Source organism: Diospyros lotus, chromosome 1 (assembly GCF_014633365.1).
Source record: "Diospyros lotus cultivar Yz01 chromosome 1, ASM1463336v1, whole genome shotgun sequence".
In the NCBI taxonomy this organism is placed as follows: Eukaryota; Viridiplantae; Streptophyta; class Magnoliopsida; order Ericales; family Ebenaceae; genus Diospyros; species Diospyros lotus.
This window is the reverse complement of record NC_068338.1, coordinates 23594069-23615622: the sequence shown is the minus strand read 5'-3', so window position 1 is coordinate 23615622 and position 21554 is coordinate 23594069. Positions and strand designations below refer to the sequence as shown.

General features: G+C 36.5%; 1 protein-coding gene across 7 annotated transcripts in view; it reads right to left on the bottom strand.

Annotated features, from left to right (window-relative positions):
* Positions 1 to 21554, bottom strand: part of LOC127795850 (xanthine dehydrogenase 1-like) — a 94154-nt gene that overhangs the window by 19696 nt on the left and 52904 nt on the right. For 5 of the 7 annotated variants that reach the window (XM_052327810.1, XM_052327782.1, XM_052327799.1 and 2 more), the window contains 2 exons: positions 8874 to 9035; positions 8370 to 8504 (listed from right to left, as the gene is read on the bottom strand). The exons of 1 other annotated variant lie outside the window; for it this stretch is intronic. In XM_052327810.1, coding sequence (XP_052183770.1) covers positions 8370 to 8504; positions 8874 to 9035 — 297 coding nt within the window. The remainder of the gene's footprint in view (positions 1 to 8369; positions 8505 to 8873; positions 9036 to 21554) is intronic. One more of the 7 variants, XM_052327789.1, reaches the window with a different exon arrangement.

The window sequence follows — 21554 nt, the reverse complement described above, 5'->3', positions numbered from 1 at the left end:
CTAATGGATCCGAATGTCCGACTCTTGCCAGGACAGGGGGAGCTTTATTTAGATCCTGGAAGGTATAGGAGACTGGTAGGCAAGATGAACTATCTCACAGTCACTCGTCCTGACATTGCTTTTGCTGTGAGTGTAGTTAGCCAGTCCTTAGTTTACCATGTGATTCTCATTGGGATGTTATCCGGATTCTGAGATATATCAAAAGAGCACCAGGTAAAGGGCTACTCTATGAGGATAAGGGTCATACATATATTTGTTGTTATGCAGATGCAGATTGGGCAGGATCTCCTTCTGATCGTCGGTCAACTTCTGGGTATTGTGTTCTTGTGAGAGAAAATATGGTTTCTTGGAAAAGTAAGAAACAAAATGTAGTAACTAGATCTAGTGTAGAGGCAGAGTATCGGGCTATGGCTAATGCAACTTGTGAGCTTATCTTGCTTAAACAACTCCTGCAGGAACTCAAGTTTTGTGAAGTGTCTCCCATGAAACTTATTTGTGATAATCAGGCTGCCTTACACATTGCTTCCAATCCAATGTTCCATGAGCGGACTAAGCATATTGAAATCGACTGTCACTTTGTTAGAGAAAAGCTGGTTGAACGTGTTATTGTTACAAAGTTTGTTAACTCCAATGATCAACTTGCAGATGTCTTCACCAAGTCTCTAAAGAGTGCTCGAGTGAAATATATTTGTAACAAGCTTGGTGCATATGATATATATGCTCCACCTTGAGGAGGAGTGTTAGAACTATTAGTATATATTATAATTATTATATGTGTGTTTTATTTGTAATTAGATTAAGCCCATAGGTTTAAGGCTCATTATGCTAATTATAAATAACAAGTTAAGAGAGGCTAGTCTCTTAGGTTTTTGCTCTCCTAATTTTTTTCTCACATTAACAAACATCACAATGAAAGTTTGTAACAAGAAAATCTTTAAACAAGGAAGGAAATGTCTTAACAATTGGAAAGGAGGATGTTTGAGGTGAAGATGATATGCCCAGACCTTGGTTTTATTTGATGAAGCAAAAAAGGAAGAAGGTACTTAGTTTTCCTTTATTTCACAGCCTAGCTTGTCCTCAAGGTAGTACAACCCATTACATTCTCTAGCATATACAATCGTCCTCCTCGAGGCTATATCCCGAAAAATACAATGGGAGTCAAAAACGATTATTTTGCAACAAAGGTCTTTTGGTGATTTTATGAATGGAAATGAATTTAGTAGATAACTTTGGGATATACAGGACATTTTTTAAGGAAATTGAAGGGGTTAGGTGAAGACTTCCTTGGCTACTAATAACAATAGGAAAGCCATTTGCTAGTGTAATTTTATGGTTTCCCATAATGGGTTTATAGGAATTAAAAACAGTAGCATGGTGGGTCATGTGATCAGTTGCACCCAAATCAACAACCCACGAACTCAATGTCAATGGAATAGTATGTGAAAAACACATACCGACTTGGGTGAGGGAGCATGAACTTGAAGACTTGTCAAGTGACTCCAAAAGACGCCGCAATTTTTCAATTTCCTCCCGATTGAGCTCTTTGAATTTCCCATTGTTTTGAGTTATTGGTTCTGAAGAAGAGTCTTCCTTGTTGGTCAAGTGGACGTGACATTGTGCCTGATTCTTAAAGCCTCTAGTTTGAGCTAAGATTTGTGCTTTATCGTGTATCTTAAAACAATTGTCCCTAGTGTGACGTGGTTTGTTGCAAAAGGTGCACCATAGTCCATCTTTATTGTACCGTTTCCTCAAATCAGGCTGAGGATTATCACTCAACCTATCGCCCTTGTTTTCTTCATCTCTAGCCCTTTGAGACGCCATTGTTGAAGCCTCAGTCGTGTATGGTTCTAGCATAACACCTCGTCGACTTTCCCTACCACAAATAATTGAGAAATTTTCATGAAGTGTTGCCATAGGGTCCTTATCGAGAATTTAAACCCTAATTTGGTTATATTTTGCATTCAATCCTATTGGAAGCTCAAACACCAGATCATGCTCCATGACCTCCTAGAGGAGATGGACATCATCACTACACTTCACCTTGAGATCTCAGTAGTGATTGATTTCTAGCCATAGTCTCGTCATCCTATTGTATTACTTAGTTACAATCATGTTTCCTTATTTGGTGGAAGCTACCTTCACTTTCAGTTCGTAGACTAGGGCAATATCCTTTTTCTTAGAATAGGTTTGTTGCAGAGTCTCCCATATGGCTCATGTTGTTGAGAGAAACATCACATTCCAATTAACTTATGGTTTCATGGAGTTCCATAGCCATGACATGATCATGTAATCCTCTTCATCCCATGCCTTGAACCCTAGGTTGTTAGTGGTCAAACCAGTGTCAATCAAGTGATTCATCTTCCCTTACCCTTTGATAAAGGTTTTGACAATTTGACTCCATTGCAAGTAATTCATTCCATCAAGGTGATAGAACAAATTCATGCTTTGGAGTTCACCACCTATCCCAGTTGAAGGGTTGTCTACTACGTTAAGGGTTACAGCAATAGCAAAGGGTGCATCATTGAATGAGAAGGCGTCCCTGGAAGTTGTTGACATTGTTAAGTCGAAAGAAATTGAGGCTAAATGGAGAAAAGGATCGATTGCAATGAAGGCAGAATTGACGGGCATTATGGCGATTAAGGCCAACAGAAATACAAGCATAAGAAACCCAGCTCTGATACCATGAAGGGTTTCTGGTAGAATTTTTCTTATTTCATTAATGAAAGAGCTGTACAATATATAGAAGAAAGTCTATTGTGAAAATACACATAGCTCTAAGTGCAAGGAAAGTATCAAATTAGAAAAACAAATCAAAGAGATAGTTTCCTAAGCTAAAGCTATTTACAAATTTAGAACAAAAATTCTAGGAGAGACTTTAGGGATTCTAACAATTTCTATTCCTAACAATGTTATCCCTAGAGGCTGAATAAGAGACTGCCTTACTGAAATTATGATGCGGTCACCCATCAAGACCTGGCCCAAGCTCGACCCGACCAAATCGAAACAATATCACAAAAATAGTAGCGTCGGAACAATATTTTAATACTTCTTAAGTTTTAGAATTCTACTTGATTTAGATTTCTACTTCATGTTTCTACTTGATTTAGGATTCTACTTCATGTTTGATTAGGGTTTTATTTTTATTAGGATTCTAGTTAACTTTTACTTAGGATTTATTTCTATTAGGATTCTAGTTGGATTTTGTTTATAAATATTAGATGGATTTGGATTGGTCAAGCACTATAAATATGCCTAGGATCTAGAGTTTGTAATCAAGTTTTTCTAAATACAATTTCAGCAACCTACTTGGGTTTTTTTAGCAAAACAGTCTTGTTTTTGCGTCTTCTTGAAAGTCCAGCTTCGGCCATTGAAGTTTGTTCTTTCAAGGGTTTGTTTTAGTGTGATTTTTTACACACTCGCGCTACACGCTGCGTCAGGTGATATCAGAGCGGTTCATCAACCAATCAGATGGTTAATCTTGAAGGTAACAATAGCAACCAACCTCGTGACGGTGATTGGGGGCTGTCCGCGGTTTGGAGAGCAATCGAAGAACAACGGGAAATAACTCGTACAATGGAGCAGCAATTGGAGCAAATCTGCAACCAATTGGGTATTTTACAACGAGTTAAGGATAATCGGAACCGGACTAATGGCGTGAATCAAGTCGGCTACATTAAATCGGGAAGACCAACCATTAATCCTGTCCTCATTAATCCTAGAAGACCAATGATGGATGATAGCGACGATGAGGATAATCTTGGTCGTATGATAGCCAACCCTAGTGGTAAAATGGTTAGGAGGAATGCGCAGCAACACAACCATTGGGGAATCGATGAGTATAAACTAAAGAATGGCTTTTCGATGAGTTTGGAGCTTGATTTCGAAGATTGTGTTGTCCCAGCAGCCTCAACATTTGCAAACTCAGGTCTGATTTATGCTGCTAACATGACAAAAACTCCAAGGTTATTGACTCATACTGGGGTATTTTCTAGTTTCGAGGGCTCAGGCATTACTTCGCAACCCAATGATGGTGGCGTTTCTTCTTATCGGCTTGTGACTGTAAAGGAGATGGAGGTCATGGTAGCAAATCCTTCTACAATTTATTCAAGCTCTGGCATGGTTGAATCGAAGGCAATAGGAACATATTCACCTTCGCGATTGCAAAAGCAAGATGGTTACATGGATCTCCCAAGCTAGTTAACTCGGTAGTGCAACTACTTTTGATATTGATCTGAAATTAGATTCCAAAACTAAAAATGTTGTAACAGCTGCTGCTATAGCTGATCAAGTGCTAAGACCAGAGGAGGATTTAAGCATCAATATTTTAAGTGATGGAGAGACTGTTGGTAGTCATGAAATAAGCCTTTAATCAAAACAGTTGCAAAAGAATGCTTCTTCAGGCAAGAAAAATCTACGAATGAATTCAGAAGCTGATGAGGAGTTAAAATCAAGAAAGCTAATGAGAAGAGAAGGACCTGTAATAAGATCTACCAAATTAGAGAAGCGCTCAAGATGGAATGTTCAACATCCTCAATCTAACAGTAATAATACAGTGGAGGTAAAGGGCAACAAACATGGCAATGGCTGGACCCATGCCAACGCAGATATGGCTAAGAAGGGGAGGAATGTCTTCGCTCATGTTCCCTTAGCAGAAAATTTCAAGTGGTTCAAGAAGATATCAAACAAAAGTTGCACAAATAAGAAGTACAAGGCGACAACTAACAAGCATAGGAAGCACAAGATATTTAAGGTTGAAGATGAAGTCATGATATTCTTAAAGAAGGAACGGATTCCAGCAGGAAAGCAGAACAAGTTCACGCCAAAAAAGTATGGTCCTTACAAGATTCCAAAGAAGACTAATGACAATGCTTATGTTGTGGATTTACCTAATCATATAGGTATTTCTAAACATTCAAAGTGGCTAATCTCTCTTTGTACTTGCCGAACGTGGATTTGTCCTATTCAGATCAAAATTCGAGGTCGAATTTTTTCTCAAGTGGAGGTGAATGATACGGTCACCAATCAAGACCTGGCCCAAGTTCGACCCGACCAAACTGGAACAGTATCACAGGAATAGTAGCGCCTGAACAATATTTTAATACTTCTTAAGTTTTAAAATTCTACTTGATTTAGATTTATACTTCATGTTTCTACTTGATTTAGGATTCTACTTCATGTTTGATTAGGGTTTTATTTTTATTAGGATTCTAGTTAACTTTTACTTAGGATTTATTTCTATTAGAATTTTGTTTACAAATATTAGATGGATTTGGATTAGCCAAACACTATAAATATGCCTAGGATCTAGAGTTTGTAATCAAGTTTTTCTAAATACAATTTCAGCAACCTATTTGAGTTTTCTTAGCAAAACAGTCTTGTTTTTGCGTCTTCTTAAAAGTCAAGTTTTGGCCATAGAAGTTTGTTCTTTCAAGGATTTATTTTGGTGTGTATTTTTACACCCTCGCGCTACATGTTGCGTCAAATTATTATCTCTAGGAGGAGTCAGCGAAGGAAAGAACCTTAATGGAGAAGAGTCAAATGATTGTGACAAATAAGAGGGGCTTTAAGGTATTTTTAATAACTACAAGGCTTTATGATAGGCTTCCTCTACAGTCTCGAGAAAGTGTAACATAATCTCTTTCTAGATGTCCATCCTCAATCCATTTATAAATCTTTGCATTGTAAAGAAAGAATCCTAATTTAAATCACATTGAATGAGAATATTTTCAAATTGGGCCAAATATTCAGTTACACTCAAGGTTAACTATTTTAGGTTTAGCAATTGTTGTTGTAACTAGCCCTTATGGAAGAAAGGTAGGTATTCCTCTTTCAACTTTTGCTTCACGACAACCCACTGGGTAATGGGAGGCTCACCTAATCTTTCAAAATTGTATTAAACCTTTTGCCAATATTTCTTTGCAGAATCAGTCAATTTCATTTTCGTAAAACGAACCTTATCAATATTTATCATACAAAGTGAGGTAATCTTCCATGTCATCCAACCAATCTAAAAACATATCAGGGTCTGACCTACCATCATACTCCTAAACTTCCACTTTCACATTCTTGTTGTTTTCTCTATGTTCTTCATGTTTATGCCTATGGAGCAAAAGTGATTGCCTATATTCTCTTTCTAAATTCCTTTCATGATGTGCATTGATTCTAGGATAGCCACCTAGAGGTTATTCAAAGTTTAGGTGCTTGCGGTCATACCTAGGATTGCCTCCCTATATTCTCTTTCTAGATTCCTTTCATGATGTGTCAATTCTAGGATTGCCACCTATAGGTTATTCAAAGTTCAAGTGCCTATAGTCATACCTAGGTGTTTCATGACTTATATTTCTATCATGAGGTTGCCTAGGTTCAAAAGGAGGCAATGTCTTATCTGAGTGAGGGATCTTATTGGAAGCAATGTATATCCCAAGATAATTGAGTACGCCACGCACAGGCTCATTAGAATGGGGGGACTCAACAAAATCATGTCCTATCTTTTGTTTACCTAGTATTTTGAAGACTTATGCTGTCTGTTCAATAAGTGTTCCCACTGTACTTAAAAGATCTTGAGATTGTTCATTCTGGTTTCTATGGATTTTATGAAATTTTGTAATGATTGAAGATCAATTGGTGTAGTGGAAGAAACTTATTTGTCATTGTTGGGGGCTGTGATCAAGGAAACAAATAGTAATGGGAGAAAGCCAAAAAGTGATGCAATAGATTAAGTGAATGCCGTGAAGACTTAAATTGCAACTTAAATGCAAACAAGAAACCTACTAGGATGCACAAATAGGACTAAGAAATTTAAATTAAATAATAATATCAAAAGAAAAAAAAATAATGCTCAAGATGCAACAAATAGGGTAAGGAATTATTTTTATTTATTTTTTTATTTTTTTTGTTTCTCTCTCTCTTTTCTTTTTTATTTATTTTTTTATTTATTTTTTGTTAGTTGGCTCTAACACCAAATTGATGCAACACCCAAACTAGAGAAACAAGAGTAATCTCGATTACTAAAACCAAATATCATTAATCAATATTATTCATCAAAGTATGCTATAGCTATACAATACATCACTAACGGATTATTTATAGACAACTAATTGATAAAAATCTATTCTAACTAAGATTCCTTAATCCAATCTAATTAAGATTATAAAGATAATTATTTACAAAAAAAAAAGATTATAAAGATAATCCCAATCTAATTATAATTCTAGGAAATAAAAGAAATCAAAAGAAACTAGGAAACAAATTAAAGATAAATAAACTAATAAAAAAATATTGGTTTCTATTTTTACGCCTAAAATATCGTTTCCCAAAATATTTATTTCTAAGATATTCATCACTTTTGTTTTCAAAAATTTGGAAAATTTTTAGGAACTTTCCAGAAAAAGTGAACAAGATAAAGGTGTTTTTAGAATTTTTATTTTGTTTTCATTTTCATCACCTCCCCTGCCCTCTCATAGTGAATGATCCTCTGGCAGCCACAAGTGACCACCTTTGACAGTCACTGAGATTCCCCCAACTTCCCAAGGTTATGGGAGTCACTGGTGGAGGTGAAAGTAGGTGAGCAAAAAGGAAAAAAAAAATTAAACATATAAGTGATAATAAACCATAGTTGTCAAATAACGTGTTAAGTTACACACACCACAAAAGAAAAGAAAAGAAAAGAAAGAAGAAGAGAAAAACACAAAACAAAAAGCTCTATCAAGTGACCCCTAACATTTTTTCTCAAATTGCTAGGATGGGGCAAAAGGAAAACCTTTTCCTGTTCTTCATCAATTACTGACATCTAGTATTCTTAATCCTTCAGAATTTGTGAATAGGCCGCAACAGAAACAGAAACTTTTATAGAAAATAATCTTACAGAAAAGGATAAATTTAAAGCTGACATACTTATACATCTTCCTATAGTAAAGACCAAAGAGCAACAATTTAAGTAATAATTCCAGCTATGTAGCCTGTTGGTTTGTTTCATTTTTTTTTTCTTTTTTCTTTTGGGGGATGAGGGTGGGGTGGAGGGATTGAAAAATATGGGTTTATTAAGTGCTTTTTATGCTGAACAATGTTCAACTTATGTCCTTTGGTTGCGCTCAAGGTCTTAGATGTCACTCCACCAATTTAGAAATATGAATTCAAACCTCCTCAAATTACCTTGTAAAAAGTAAAAGTAATAACAACAATAATAAGACTTTTATCAGCTGCAGCTGCAATTTTCTTATTCTCCAATTACTACTTACAAACAGAACTACATCAAATTTGGACTATCCTAACTATTTCTTTGACCCTTTATGATAACAGAAATATCTCCTATATATGAAAAGGATGACATCACATAAAAGCAATTTGCAGCAATATGGCTGAAAGTCTACCTCTGCAAAAGAACTAAAATTATGCTTTGAGGAAATAGGTGTCATCCGTGCTTTTATTTGCTCACAAGCATCCAGCACTGCTGCACCATACATATCGGAGCTTGCAGATGCTGCTGTTGGAGATGCATTTGGAACCTAATATGGTAGCAAATGCAAGATAAATTAGACAAATGAAATGGGTATCAACTCAGAGAAGAGCAAGTTCTATGTTATGAAAATTCCAATTTAATGAAAATGTTTCTCGGTTCACTCAAGTATGTGATGAATCCTATAATGTTCCTAGAGCAAACATTTTTTAGTTCTATATTTTAAGATAAAATGTCAATAAAATCTGGAGGATACTGTAATATCTTTTGTCATGTTGAGCATTTTGAACCATCATGAGAGCAACATGTTTTTCTATCCTTCCTCCTATTCCACTTCTCTACATATAGTGAACAAGGAATCCATGAAAAATTTAATCCTTAAGCCAAACAGCACCAGACCTGAACCTTGTTTTATTACCTTATCAGTACTTGTCTCTGATATGAACACAGAACTGATAGGAATGTTGAAGGAAGAAGCAGCAATCTGAGCAATTTTTGTGTGCAAACCTTGCCCCATCTCTACACCCCCATGTGTAACTAACACAGTTCCATCAGTATAAACTTGCACAAGAGCACCTGCCTATGGTCACCAAGATCTACTATAAGCAATATGAATATAACCACTCTAAAATGGTTAAGTGAGAAAATAACAGAAAACAATAACAGGGTGATAATAAAACAGAAACTTTTTTCTCATTTGTAAGAGAACTAGTAAAAGAAAAAAATAAGGGTGAAAGGAAATTCCGAGCATATAACCAATGGATTATTTGATCCATTCTGACAGAATGTGGCCAGATGAAGAAAGTGGCCAGCATCGAGACTACAATTACAATGTAAGTCATGAGAGATAGTGAAGCCAAACTGGGTAGGCATTTTTATACCAGAAGGTCCCAAAACTAGCTATATTACAAAGTTCATCCTTCAGGGAATCTTACATTATGATGTCTGATAATGTCAAGTTCCTAAAGCAAAAGAAGCACATACTTCATTTTAATTACTCGGAATACAATCAGATCAGCAAAATTTTCCACCAACTTATTGAATGCCCCGACAACAACCTAAACCAAAGTTGTTCAACCACTAAAAGATACAGAAAATGATTACTGAACTTTTATAAATTTGAGAAACTTAATTTTACATAGTAGAAGTAGACATAAATATTAGAGCATATACTACATAAATACAAGAATTCATTGAAATGGTGTAGGGTTGCATTATAGGTCATGGATCCATCCAAGTATAAACGGAAAGCGTTGTTAAATATCATTATGATTATAGTGTATGCATAACAGAGAGAATCCACTATTGCATCTTTCATAGTATAAACTACTATTAAATGTCAATATAGGAGGAACAAGCTTCCTGCATTTTTTTTTAATAGAAGATATATATATATATATATATTGTTGGATCCATTTTTCTTAACACCTGCAACTGTAAAAATTGGACCTATGCCTGTTTGTGGGCATCCGCCAAACAGTCATCCCTTTTCCCACAAACTTGGTGATGATCTCCCCCCTGCGCGGAACACAAGGGACATAATCACAAAAATAACCTCTCCCTCTCACATTTTTCACACTACTCCCTGTTACACTAAGTGCCATTGAGTGACCTTCAAGTTCTGCCAATTCCAAGCTTGCTTCAACAGTGAATGAATCAGCCATTCCAATGATGGCATGTCAACTCAACATGATGAATTAGTGAAGTTCAAGTGATCAAAGAACTGCTTGAATTTGAGTATTGAAATGGGGACTGCTATTTGAAATACAACAAAAATGATTATAGGAGAGTCAAAGTGAAAAGTCCCAAATCAAAAGGGTCTTGGCAGTGGAATGAACAGGTACAAGAGGACCAAACCAAGGAGAGATAGAAGGAGTATTTCTCGATTTTATTCAACAAAGGTAGAGAAACAAGTGCTATTTGGGGCATCCCCGTAACTTAAAAAAGATGAAGAGTAAAGCAATTGGACCAAATAATATACAAATAAAAGCATGTAAATGCATGGGAGAAAGGGGCATTTTTTGGTTAATGAGAGTATTTAACGTGATCCTTAAATCAAAAGGATGTTGGATGAGTGAAGGAAAAACACTTATGTTCCTATATACAAGATTTATGAAGATATTCAAAGTTGTGGAAATTGTAAAGAAATCAAGCTAATGAGCCACACTATGGAATTTTGGGAGGAAGTGATTAAGCAAAGATTATGAGAAGAAACCAAGGTGTCTGGAAACCAATTTGTGTTAAAGTACTCTGTATACAGTAGTTTTATGTTGTAGCTTGGTAGCTTGCTGTGTGTTTTTAATTTAAGCTGCCTTAGCGCATTTTAGTATGTTGCTGCAAAGCTTTAGCTGTTTCTATATAAACAGCAAAGCTATCTGTTTGTTGGTGGTGGATTATTTTGAAATCTGAATTACGAAGTTAGTACAATTTTTATCTCCTCTTGTTCGCTTATCTCTTCTCTTCTTTAGTCGATCTTCTCTCCTAGGGTTTCTGATATTTTACATGGTATCAGAACCTTCGACGTAAGTCATGGCACCCGATTCGAATCACTGTACCTCTTCTTCGTCGATTCCTCCTCGTTCGTCTTCCTCTCTTTCTTCGGCTTCGTATACTGGCTTTGGTGCAGTTGCGAAAGCTTTGAACTATGTACCGATCAAGCTCGACAACGGGAACTATATTTTTTGGAAAGCTCAAGTTCTAGCGACTATTCAAGCATTAGATCTAATTCAATTTCTAAACAATTCGATACCTCCTCCAAAGTTTATTATGGATCCAGACAGTGGTGATGCTGAAGCTACGAAATTGAATGATGACTATATGGATTGGTTGCGGTCAGACCAGCTTCTTCTTGGCTGGCTTTTCTCGACCATTGATAAAGATGTCCTGGCGCAGGTGATTCCCTGTGAATCATCTGCTGAGGTATGGTCTACCTTGGAGAAACTTTATTCTAAACAAACTGTTGCAAAATCTTTTCAATTAAAGCAACAATTACGTTCAGTTAAGAAGGAGTCTCTATCTATTTATGACTACATTTTAAAGATCAAAACGATCGGCCATGCTCTTGTAGCCATAGGAGAACCTTTTCCTGATAAGAAGCTATTATTAGCAATTTTAAATGGATTAGATCATGACTATGAGACTGTTGTTAGTCTTATAACATACCAGATGGATGAAATTGATTTAGAAAAGGTGCAATATCTTCTATTAATGCATGAACAGCAGTTAGTCGCACAGAATGTGCCACATTTGACAACTGCTTTTGATTCACCTATGTCCTCTTCAATGTCTGTTAATGTTGCTTCTTATTCAACACAAAATGGAAATGGAAATAGATCTGTTATGAATACTAGAGGAGGTTATAATAATCGAGGAGGTCAATTTGGTACTAGAGGAGGTAGAGGGAGAGGTAGATTGAATGGCAAAAGAATTTATTGTCAGTTTTGTGGCAAACCAGGACATTTTGTGGATAAGTGCTACCACAGATTTGATAAGAATTTTTATCGGAATTCTGGTGCTAATTTTGGAAGAGGAAATTCAGGTGGTCAGACTAATTCTCGTGAGTCTCAGGCATACCTAGCTTCTATTGGGGACTCTAGCGAAGGCTACATGACTGATTTAGGTTCATATCATGGCAATGCTCATGGCACTATCCCTCAACCATCTAAACCTTCATTCTTGCCTTATGATCAATCTAATCCTGCATGGTTTGTGGATTCTGGTGCCACAAATCACATTACCTCCAATGTTCATAATCTGTCAAATCATTCACCCTATCATGGCAGTGACAAAGTTACAATTGGTAATGGTAAGTCTTTACCTATCTCAACTATTGGTGCTACACGACTTTCCTTTGTCTCTTCTCCTAAATCTTTTGTTTCTTTACCTCATGTTCTTCATGTTCCTCACATAAAGAAAAATTTGATTAGTGTTTCTCAATTAACTCGAGATAATAATGTTGTTACTGAATTTGATTCTCATTCATGTGTTCTCAAGGACAAGGATTCCAAATAGGTGCTACTTCAAGGCCATCTTAGGAATGGACTCTAGCAACTTAATTCAGCTTTTGTTCCATCTGCAATCAGTCCCTCTGTTCATTCTATTGAGCCTGTTAATTTTGTTCAAACTACTTCTTTTTCTCCATGTAATAAACAGTACAACAATACATGTAATAAGCACTCATTCTGTCATGAGCTGCCGAATCATTGTTTCAATGTTGTTCACACTAGTTCTAATATTTGTAAACAATGGCATGCTCGTTTGGGGCATCCATCCACTCATGTATTGCAGCTTATATTGAATAAAATTCAAGTTCCTTTTTCTTCTATTCCTTTTTGTGATTCCTGCAAGCTTGGGAGATTAAGTCAGCTGCCATTTAATCATTCTGAGATTAAAGCAACTAAACCTTTAGAACTTGTCTATTCCAATTTATGGGGGCCTTCCCCTGTTCTTTCAATTGAGGGTTATAGATATTATATCATCTTTGTGGATGCGTATACCCGATATACTTGGCTATATCCTTTGAAACTCAAATCAGATGCTCTACCCACATTTATAGCTTTTTATAAATTTGTTGAACTGCAATATCACCACAAATTCAAAGCTTTACAAACTGACAATGGGGGAGAGTTTAAGGCATTTTTGCCTTATCTTAGAAGCTTTGGTATTCAAGCTCGATTTTCATGTCCCTACACACATCAACAAAATGGTGTGGCTGAGAGAAAACATCGACATATCGCTGAAATGGGGTTAACTCTATTAGCTCATTCTCATATGCCTCTTAAGTATTGGGTAGAAGCTTTTCAAACTGCAGTTCATGTCATAAATTTGCTGCCAACGTCACCTATTAAATTTTCTAGTCCATTTCAGTTGTTGTTTGAGAAACCTCCCAACTATTTGCTTCTCCAGCCATTTGGTTGTGCTTACTTTCCTTTTCTTAGACCCTATAACAAGCACAAATTTGCTTTTCATACATCCAAATGTGTGTTTCTAGGATATAGTCATTCTCAAGTGGGGTATAAATGTTTGCATCCATCCGAAAGGATCTATGTATCGAGGCATGTTCATTTTAATCCTACTGATTTTCCCTAACCCTCACTGTTTGTTTCTTCTTCTTTTTCATCATCTACTACAACTGTTTACATGACTCAACCTGAGGGTTTTGTGAATTCTAGATATCCCTCTCATGTTTGCAAATTAAAGAAATCCCTCTATGGTTTAAAACAAGCACCTCGTGCTTGGTATGTAAAGCTGAAATCTGCATTTCAAAGTTGGGGTTTCACAAGAGCTACCTCTGATGCTTCTCTCTTCATTAAACGGATTGCCTCTTATGTTTTATTTGCTTTGGAATATGTTGATGATATTCTGATAACTGGCTCAGATTCTGCTGCTCTTCAACTTTGTATTAGAGATTTGGACAACATTTTTGCTTTAAAAACATTAGGTTCAGTCAATTACTTCTTGGGGTTTGAAGCTTTTAGAAATTCAGATAGAATTTACTTAACTCAAGCCAAGTACACTATGGATGTGTTGAAGAAAGCTAATATGTATGACTGTAAGCCTTGTGCAACTCCTGCAACCTCTGCATTTTCTCTTACAAATGAAGGTGAACTATTTTCTAATCCATCTTTGTATCGAACTCTAATTGGCTCTCTTCAATACTTGACATACACTCGACCGGATATTGCCTTTGTGGTAAATAGATTAAGTCAGTTTTTGGCATCTCCTAAAGTGCAGCACTGGGTTGCTTGTAAAAGACTGCTTAGATATTTGAAAGGCACAGTGGGTTATGGTCTTTTCTTCTCTCCCTCACCTGGTAGTTTAGCTCTTTCAATATACACTGAAGCAGATCATGCAGGGTGCAAGGTCACAAGGCGCTCCACCAGTGGTTTTTGTGCCTTTCTTGGCTGTAATCTGATTGTTTGGGGTTCTAGAAAACAAACCGTGGTTGCTCGATCAGTTGGTGAGGCTAAATACCGTGCCATTGCTCAAGGTGTAACAAAATTAATATGGCTGAAATCCTTATTTTCTAAGCTGGGATTTTTAGATTTTATTCCTTCTAAACCTATTGTGCGGACTGACAATTTGGCTGCTAAGAGTATGGCTGAAAATCTAGTTTTTCATGGGAGACCTAAGCATATAGAGCTTGATATTCATTTCATTCGAGAAAAGGTTGAAAAGGATGAAATAGAGATCAGATATGTTCCTACAGAACATCAGATTGCTGATGTTTTTACAAAAGGGCTTTCTCAGGCTCGTTTTTAGTTTTTGTGTAATAAACTTGGTTTAAAATTTTCTCCAGTGCACAAGAGTGGCAGTTCAGATGAGTCCTCATTAAGGGGGAATGTTACAGAATCTTGTGGGCAGCTTATGGTTCAGGAGAGTTCTAATTGAGGGGGAATGTTAAAGTACTTTGTATTCAGTAGTTTTATGTTGTAGCTTGGTAGCTTGCTGTGTGTTTTTAATTTAAGCTCCCTTAGCACATTTTAGTATGTTGTTGCAAAGCTTTAGTTGTTTCTATATAAACAGCAAAGCTATCTGTTTGTTGGTGGTGGATTATTTTGAAATCTGAATTACAAAGTTAGTACAATTTTTCTCTCCTCTTGTTCGCTTATCTCTTCTCTTCTTTAGTCGATCTTCTCTCCTAGGGTTTCTGATATTTTACAATTTGGTGGAAGCTACATACTTGTTGAGGCATCTAATAGAAAGGTATTGAGATAAACAAAAAGATTACATATGGTGTTTATAGATTTAGAAAAATATTGTCAGAAAGTTTCTAAAAAAGTCTTAAAAAGGGTTTCAGAAAAAAAAGGAGTTTGAATTAATTATATTCAAGTTATTAAAGACATGTATCATGGAGCAAAAACACGTCTCAAAACATGTGGAGAAGATTTTGAGGCTTTTCAAATCACAATTTGATTACATCAAGATCTGCTTTAAGCCCTTACCTATTTGCCCTAATAATAGATGAACTCACTAAATATATCTAGAAAAAAGGGCCTTAGTGTATCCTATTTGTAGACGATATTGTGTTGGTGGGTGAGACAAAAGAAGGTGAGAATAGGAAGCTCGACATATGGAGGAACACATTTGAGTCTAAAGCTTTTAAATTAAATAGATTGAAACCCAAATATATTGAATGTAAGTTTAGTAGAAACATAACTATAGATGATTATGATGAAACTAGAAGATTAAGTCATATAAAAAAAAAGACCAGTTCAGATATCTTGGATCAATTTTCCAAAATGATGGAGAAATAGTGAGGATGTTACCCATAAAATTAGGCAAGATAGTTAAAATGAAAAAAGTGCACCCGTTGTTTTATGAGATAGTAAGATTCTATTAAAGCTAAAAAGAAAATTTTATAAACTATAAGACTAAATTTGTTGTATGTTACAAAACTATAAGACTAAACTATAAGATTTTGTTGCCCCAAGATACAAAGGGGTTTGGGTCTCAAGCCTCTCTATGTCTGGAATCAAGCCCTTGTCACCAAACTAATCTGGCGTTTGCTCTCAAGCAATGGAGAGTCTTTCTAGGTGAAATGGGTGCATACCTATTGAGTTAAGGGAGCGTGTTTCTAGCTCCTTAAAAGTATCATACGCTTGTCCGTGATACTGGAGGAAGCTGCTCTCCCTCAAGGGAGTTCTGCGTCCTAGAGTGGGGTGGAAAATTGGGGACGGTCGTAGCATATTCCTTTAGCATGATCCATGGCACCCTTTGGGTGTGCTTATTGATCGTTTCTCTCGCCAATTGCCTCGGCAATTAGGCATCCATACCTTGGCTAAGGTCTCTGATTTCATTGAGAATGGCTCTTGGAATTGGCCTGACCTTTTCCCCTGTCCGGCTTACGACCTTATTAGGAACCACCTTCCTAGCCTTCCCCGCTTTTAGAGCAGGGACAAGAATTTTTGGCTCCCAACTGCGAATGGTGTTTTTTCAGTTAGGGCTGCGCTAAAGGACTTTCAGGAGCAGCATCCCTAGGTTCCTTGGCATAGGCTCGTGTGGTCGCCGGAGTGTATTCCAACTCATTCTTTTATTCTGTGGTTAGCAATTTGGGAGCGTATTTCTACAATTAATCGTATTAACCTCTTTTTGTCTTTTCCAAATAGATGTTTCCTTTGCAGGATGAATACGAAAACGCACAGTCACCTTTTTTTTGAGTGTCCTTATTCCAAAGAGGTGCCGACATGCTTCCGTAGATCAAAGGAATTCAATTGGCCTTGGCATCGATGGGATACTAGTGTGCTTTGGGCTGCTGCTAGATGGAGTGGCAAGGGTCCGTGGCAAGTGGCGAACAGATTGGTGCTTCATGCTTTGGTGTATTTCACCTGGAGAGAGCGCAATAATAAGTGATTTCGTGATCAGGAGAGATCTGCCTCTCAGTTGGCTCATCAAATTCATTGCACTGTGAGGGGCCCGCTTGACGACTCTCCGATTCAGACCGTCTATTCAGAGTTATGCTCTTCGTTATATTTGGCGACTTCCGAGGGACTAGGTTTTTCCTCCCCATTGAGTTGCTACTTGCTTGCTGTTGGGAGCTGGCTTCTATGATCCTAGAGTCTCTTGTTCAACGCCAATCCCTCCGGTGCCTTGTGTTCGATGCAGCCTCTCTAGTTGGGGTTTGCTTTGTTTTCAGTTTTCCTGCTCATGATTAGCGCAACAAGCTTGTTCTTCCGAGATGGATTGTTGTGTTCGATCACACCTAGACTTTTGTTTATTTTTTGTACATAATGTCTTTTATTTTACTTCTTCCTATGTTTTTCTTATCTTAGTTTATTTTTTCTTCTTTTAGCCCAGAGGGTGATCGTTGTTGTGTTCTTGCCCCTGGTTTTTTTGGTTGGTCTGGGATATGCCTTGGCCTTGGTTTGTAGCTGATTCGGCGTTGGTTTTTTGTTCTATGAATCTCTCACTTACAGAAAAAAAAAAAAAAAAAAGCAACATATGCAAAATATGAGTGCAAGATTAGGATGTTAAGATGTATATACAGTCATACAAGAAAAGATAAAATTAAAAATAAGGTTATTCAAAGTGAATCCTATTGAAGATAATATGCAATTAAGATGGTTTGGTCATGTGATACTAGTTAACCACCATCTCATCCAAAAACTTAAGATGGTAAATATAAAGTTAATTTTATTATATTATTATTTTTATTCTCAAAACAAGCCCCCTCATGTCTAACCAAGCTTCACTACATAACTGGTTTAGAGCCCATTTGGATAGGCTTTTTTAAGAAAGAGCTTAAAGTTATCTTTAGGTTTAAGCTTTCTAAAAGCTTTGAGTTATGTAGTGCTTTAAGCTAATGAAAGTATTTGGATAAAATAAACTTTAAGCTGATAGTTATATATATATGGGTTTGGTAAAACAAAAGCTTAAAAGCTACTAAAAGTGATAAAAATGACCAATAAGGACATACTTCAACTTTAAACAAATAACTCCATACAAAAACTGTTGTCACTATTGAATTTAATCAATAATGTTTATACATTTATATTTAAATGATTAAATTGACTTTCAAGTTATAACTTTGACCAATTCTAATTTAATTAAAAAGTTTGATATTTACCTAATAAAATATTGAACTTTATATTTGGATAACTTTGATTATTAAGTAATACATTTAATAATTTATATTTAAAAATAAAAACTATAATTAATTAATAATGATATTAAATTTATATCTATAAAATAAATTTGATTATTACCAAATAAATTTGAGAAATTTGATTATTACTCAAATAAAGTTTAGAAATTATAATGAAATAATATCTTCAATTAGTAGCAATGAAGTGGCAGCAACAAAGAAGGGAAGTGGGAGATGTGAAGCCTCAGCCACAGATAGAGATGATAGGACGTTGTGACACCAGACACGTGAAGCTGTGACAACAAACAAGGGACACCAAACACCAAAGATGACAGGGTGAATGCAGATGACAGGGTTAGCCATGATGGACAAGGCAACAACAACGACAGAAAGGAGATGATGGATTAGCGATGCTAGATGCTAGACAAGACATGACACCAGAGCGAGGAAGATGAAATGGTGGCGTTGGAAGGTGTTATGCCAGAAACATCAATAGCAACGATGGAAAGGAGACCTTCAACAATAATGCAGAGGCCAGATATGGGCTATTGACGAGGGACGCTGGAGATGCACGCAAGTTGCTGAGGGAGAAGGGAGATGAGATAAACTGCTAAGGGAGACGCCATTGATTGTAGAGCAATTGATTTTGGGTTAGGGATTTAGGGGACATGCCTTGGAATTTTTTGATTTTCTTGAGTCTTTGTTTTGGTCAACTTTGGGATTTTTTTTTTGGCTAGTACAAACCCTTTTAATCTAGGTAGCATTTTTGTTATTTAAGCTTAAGCAAATGGGATAATTTTTTTTAAAAACACTAATCTACAACTGTAAAGCTAGTGTTGATCAACTTTTAAACCTAGCCAAATACCCTCTTAAACAAGTGCAACTACTTAAATATTTTGTTAATGGTGAGATTTGAACTTAGCACCTTTACCTACTATGATACTATGTTGAATAGTTAACTTCATCTTTTACATTAGTATTTTTACTCTCAACAAGAAGAAGACTAGTAGAGGCTACTACGAGAAGAGTGGATGGAATAGAACAAGTATCTAACAAAAGAGGATATGACTGGCTATTATTATGAGTTATGATAGCATATTATGAGTTATAAGGGTCTTACAGAAAATAAAATCCATAGAGTGATATGACTAGCTACTTAGAATTCGTGTAGCTGACCCAGCATAGTAAGATAAAAGTTTGATCTATTGTGGTTTGTAAAAGTTGTTATTCCTTGGTTAAGTGATTTTTTTTCCCTTGACTGACAAACACATTTCCATGATTATTAGTTTAATTAGTTAAGAAAGTTTGGTTCATTGAAGGATTGAAAACTTTGTGAAATTAAGATTTATTATTTATGTGTGTTACATGAAGTGGAGCACTTTTGGATGACAAGATCGCTCTCCATGAATCTTTGGCTAAACTAAAGGGATCATGTTCTTAAGATTGATAGTTCATAATTGAGTGAAACAAGGAAATGCAATGAATGAGCTAATACCAATTAATAAAGACAGGACCCTGTATAGTGGTTGAGCTATTGTCGCAATGGCAATTGTCCTGTTTGGTGTTTAAAGTTTCCTCTCTCAATAGAATTTTTGATAGATTATCAGTAAGAACTCTTACCTGGTTTTAATTTTGACACCAACCAGGAAAATAATAATGCAGCAAGCTGACATCATACTGTTACAGTCTCAACATTAAAAAATTTTCAGCTTCAAAGTGTCTGCAGGTTCATCATCATCACAAGCTATAATCCTGCTAGGTAAGGAATATACTATGAATTTTTTAAAAACCTAAGGTTTCACCTGAAAAGGCTTCTTTTTTTTTTTTTGTGTGTGTGTGGATTTCAGTGGAAGAAGAGCAACGATCTTTGATCTAATTAGCACACTTGTCACCTAGACTAAGGCATTTGAAATATGAATACATAGTGTTCCAAAGAAGAAAAGAAAGGGAAAAGGAGAAAAGAAGAATATATTACACATATAGGCCTATTTATAATACAATATCATTGATAATACCATGAATAATTGTATGATTATAAATTAAGACATGTTTATCATTGTCAAGGCCGCTTGAAAGAGTTAAGAAAGTCATGGTAAGGGTCTTCAAGAATACTGGGCATTAAAGAAATCAAGTTTAAAGTCAAATAAAATAGAAAAGCTCCAAAAGTATTGCCGTGATGAGGGGCCTTGGCTTTCACTCGCGATTTGTTGGGTGGGTCATGGAATGCATTACTTCTCCTTCATATTCGATTGTGGTCAATGGAGCCTTGTGCGGGTTTTTCAAAGGGGCTAAGGGGCTTCGGCAGGGAGACCCTATATCGCCTTTCATTTTTGTGTTATGCATAGAATATCTCTCTAGAGCGTTGAATTGTGTTGCTAGGCAGCCGGATTTTAACTTCCATCCCAAGTGTAACAAGCTCAATATTTCTCACCTTAATTTTGCAGACGATATTATGCTCATGTCTGGGGGGATCCCATTTCTGTTTTGATGCTGATGTGCTGCCTTAATGATTTTGCTGCTATATCTGGTTAGTCTGCTAATTTGAGGAAGTCTAGCATTTTTACTGCAAGGATCCAAGGTGGGGATATGCAGGATATCCTTAGTATTACAGGCTTCCAAAGAGGCAGTATGCCCTTCCGGTATTTGGGGCTTCCTATAGCGGCTCAGAAGCTAAGAGTGAGCTTTTATGCGCCTCTTATTAACAAAATTTCAGATTGTATCAGTTCATGGACAGCTTCTTCATTTTCGTATGCTGGGAGAACCGAGCTTATTCAAGCTGTCCTACAAGAGACCAAATGTTATTGGCTTTCAATCCTCAATGTTCCTGGTGCTGTGATTGATAATATAGCTCGGTTGTGTAGGCTCTTCTTATGGAATTCTAAGTTCTCATTGGTTCCTTGGAGGTCTGTGTGTATGCCGAAGTCTAAAGGTGGCCTGGGTCTTAGAGATCTTAGAAGCTGGAACACTAGGTTGTTATCCAAGTTATTATGGAACATTATCTCCAAGAAGGACTCTGTGTGGGTGAAATGGATAGGCCATTAGTATTTAGGGGCAGCATCCATATGGGAGAGGGAGCGTAGAGAGGATCATTCTTCTTTATTCAAAAAGTTGATGAGTATCAGGGACATTATACTTCAAGATGGAGGTTCCCTCAATGGTGCACTGTCTATTTTTGAAGGGTGGAGCAAAAGTGGGTCCTTTAGCACCAAGATAGCGTATGATTATTTTAGGCCCAAGGGGTAGAGAGCTATGTGAGCTTCGATGGTGTGGAAGTCCAACCTTATTCCCAAACATGCCTTCATTTTGTGGCTGTGTGCCAAGGCAAGAATTCTCACAAAGGATAGGCTTTTGTTCCTTGATATCAATCGTTCATGCCCTATGTGTGGTGTTGCTGATGAGTCTGTGGGTCATATCTTCTTTCAATGTCAAGTTAGCTTGGACATTTGGAGCTCGATCAAGACTTGGTTTGGCCTTGCTCGTGCTATGTCTTCATTGCCAAGGGCGTTAAAGTGGTTG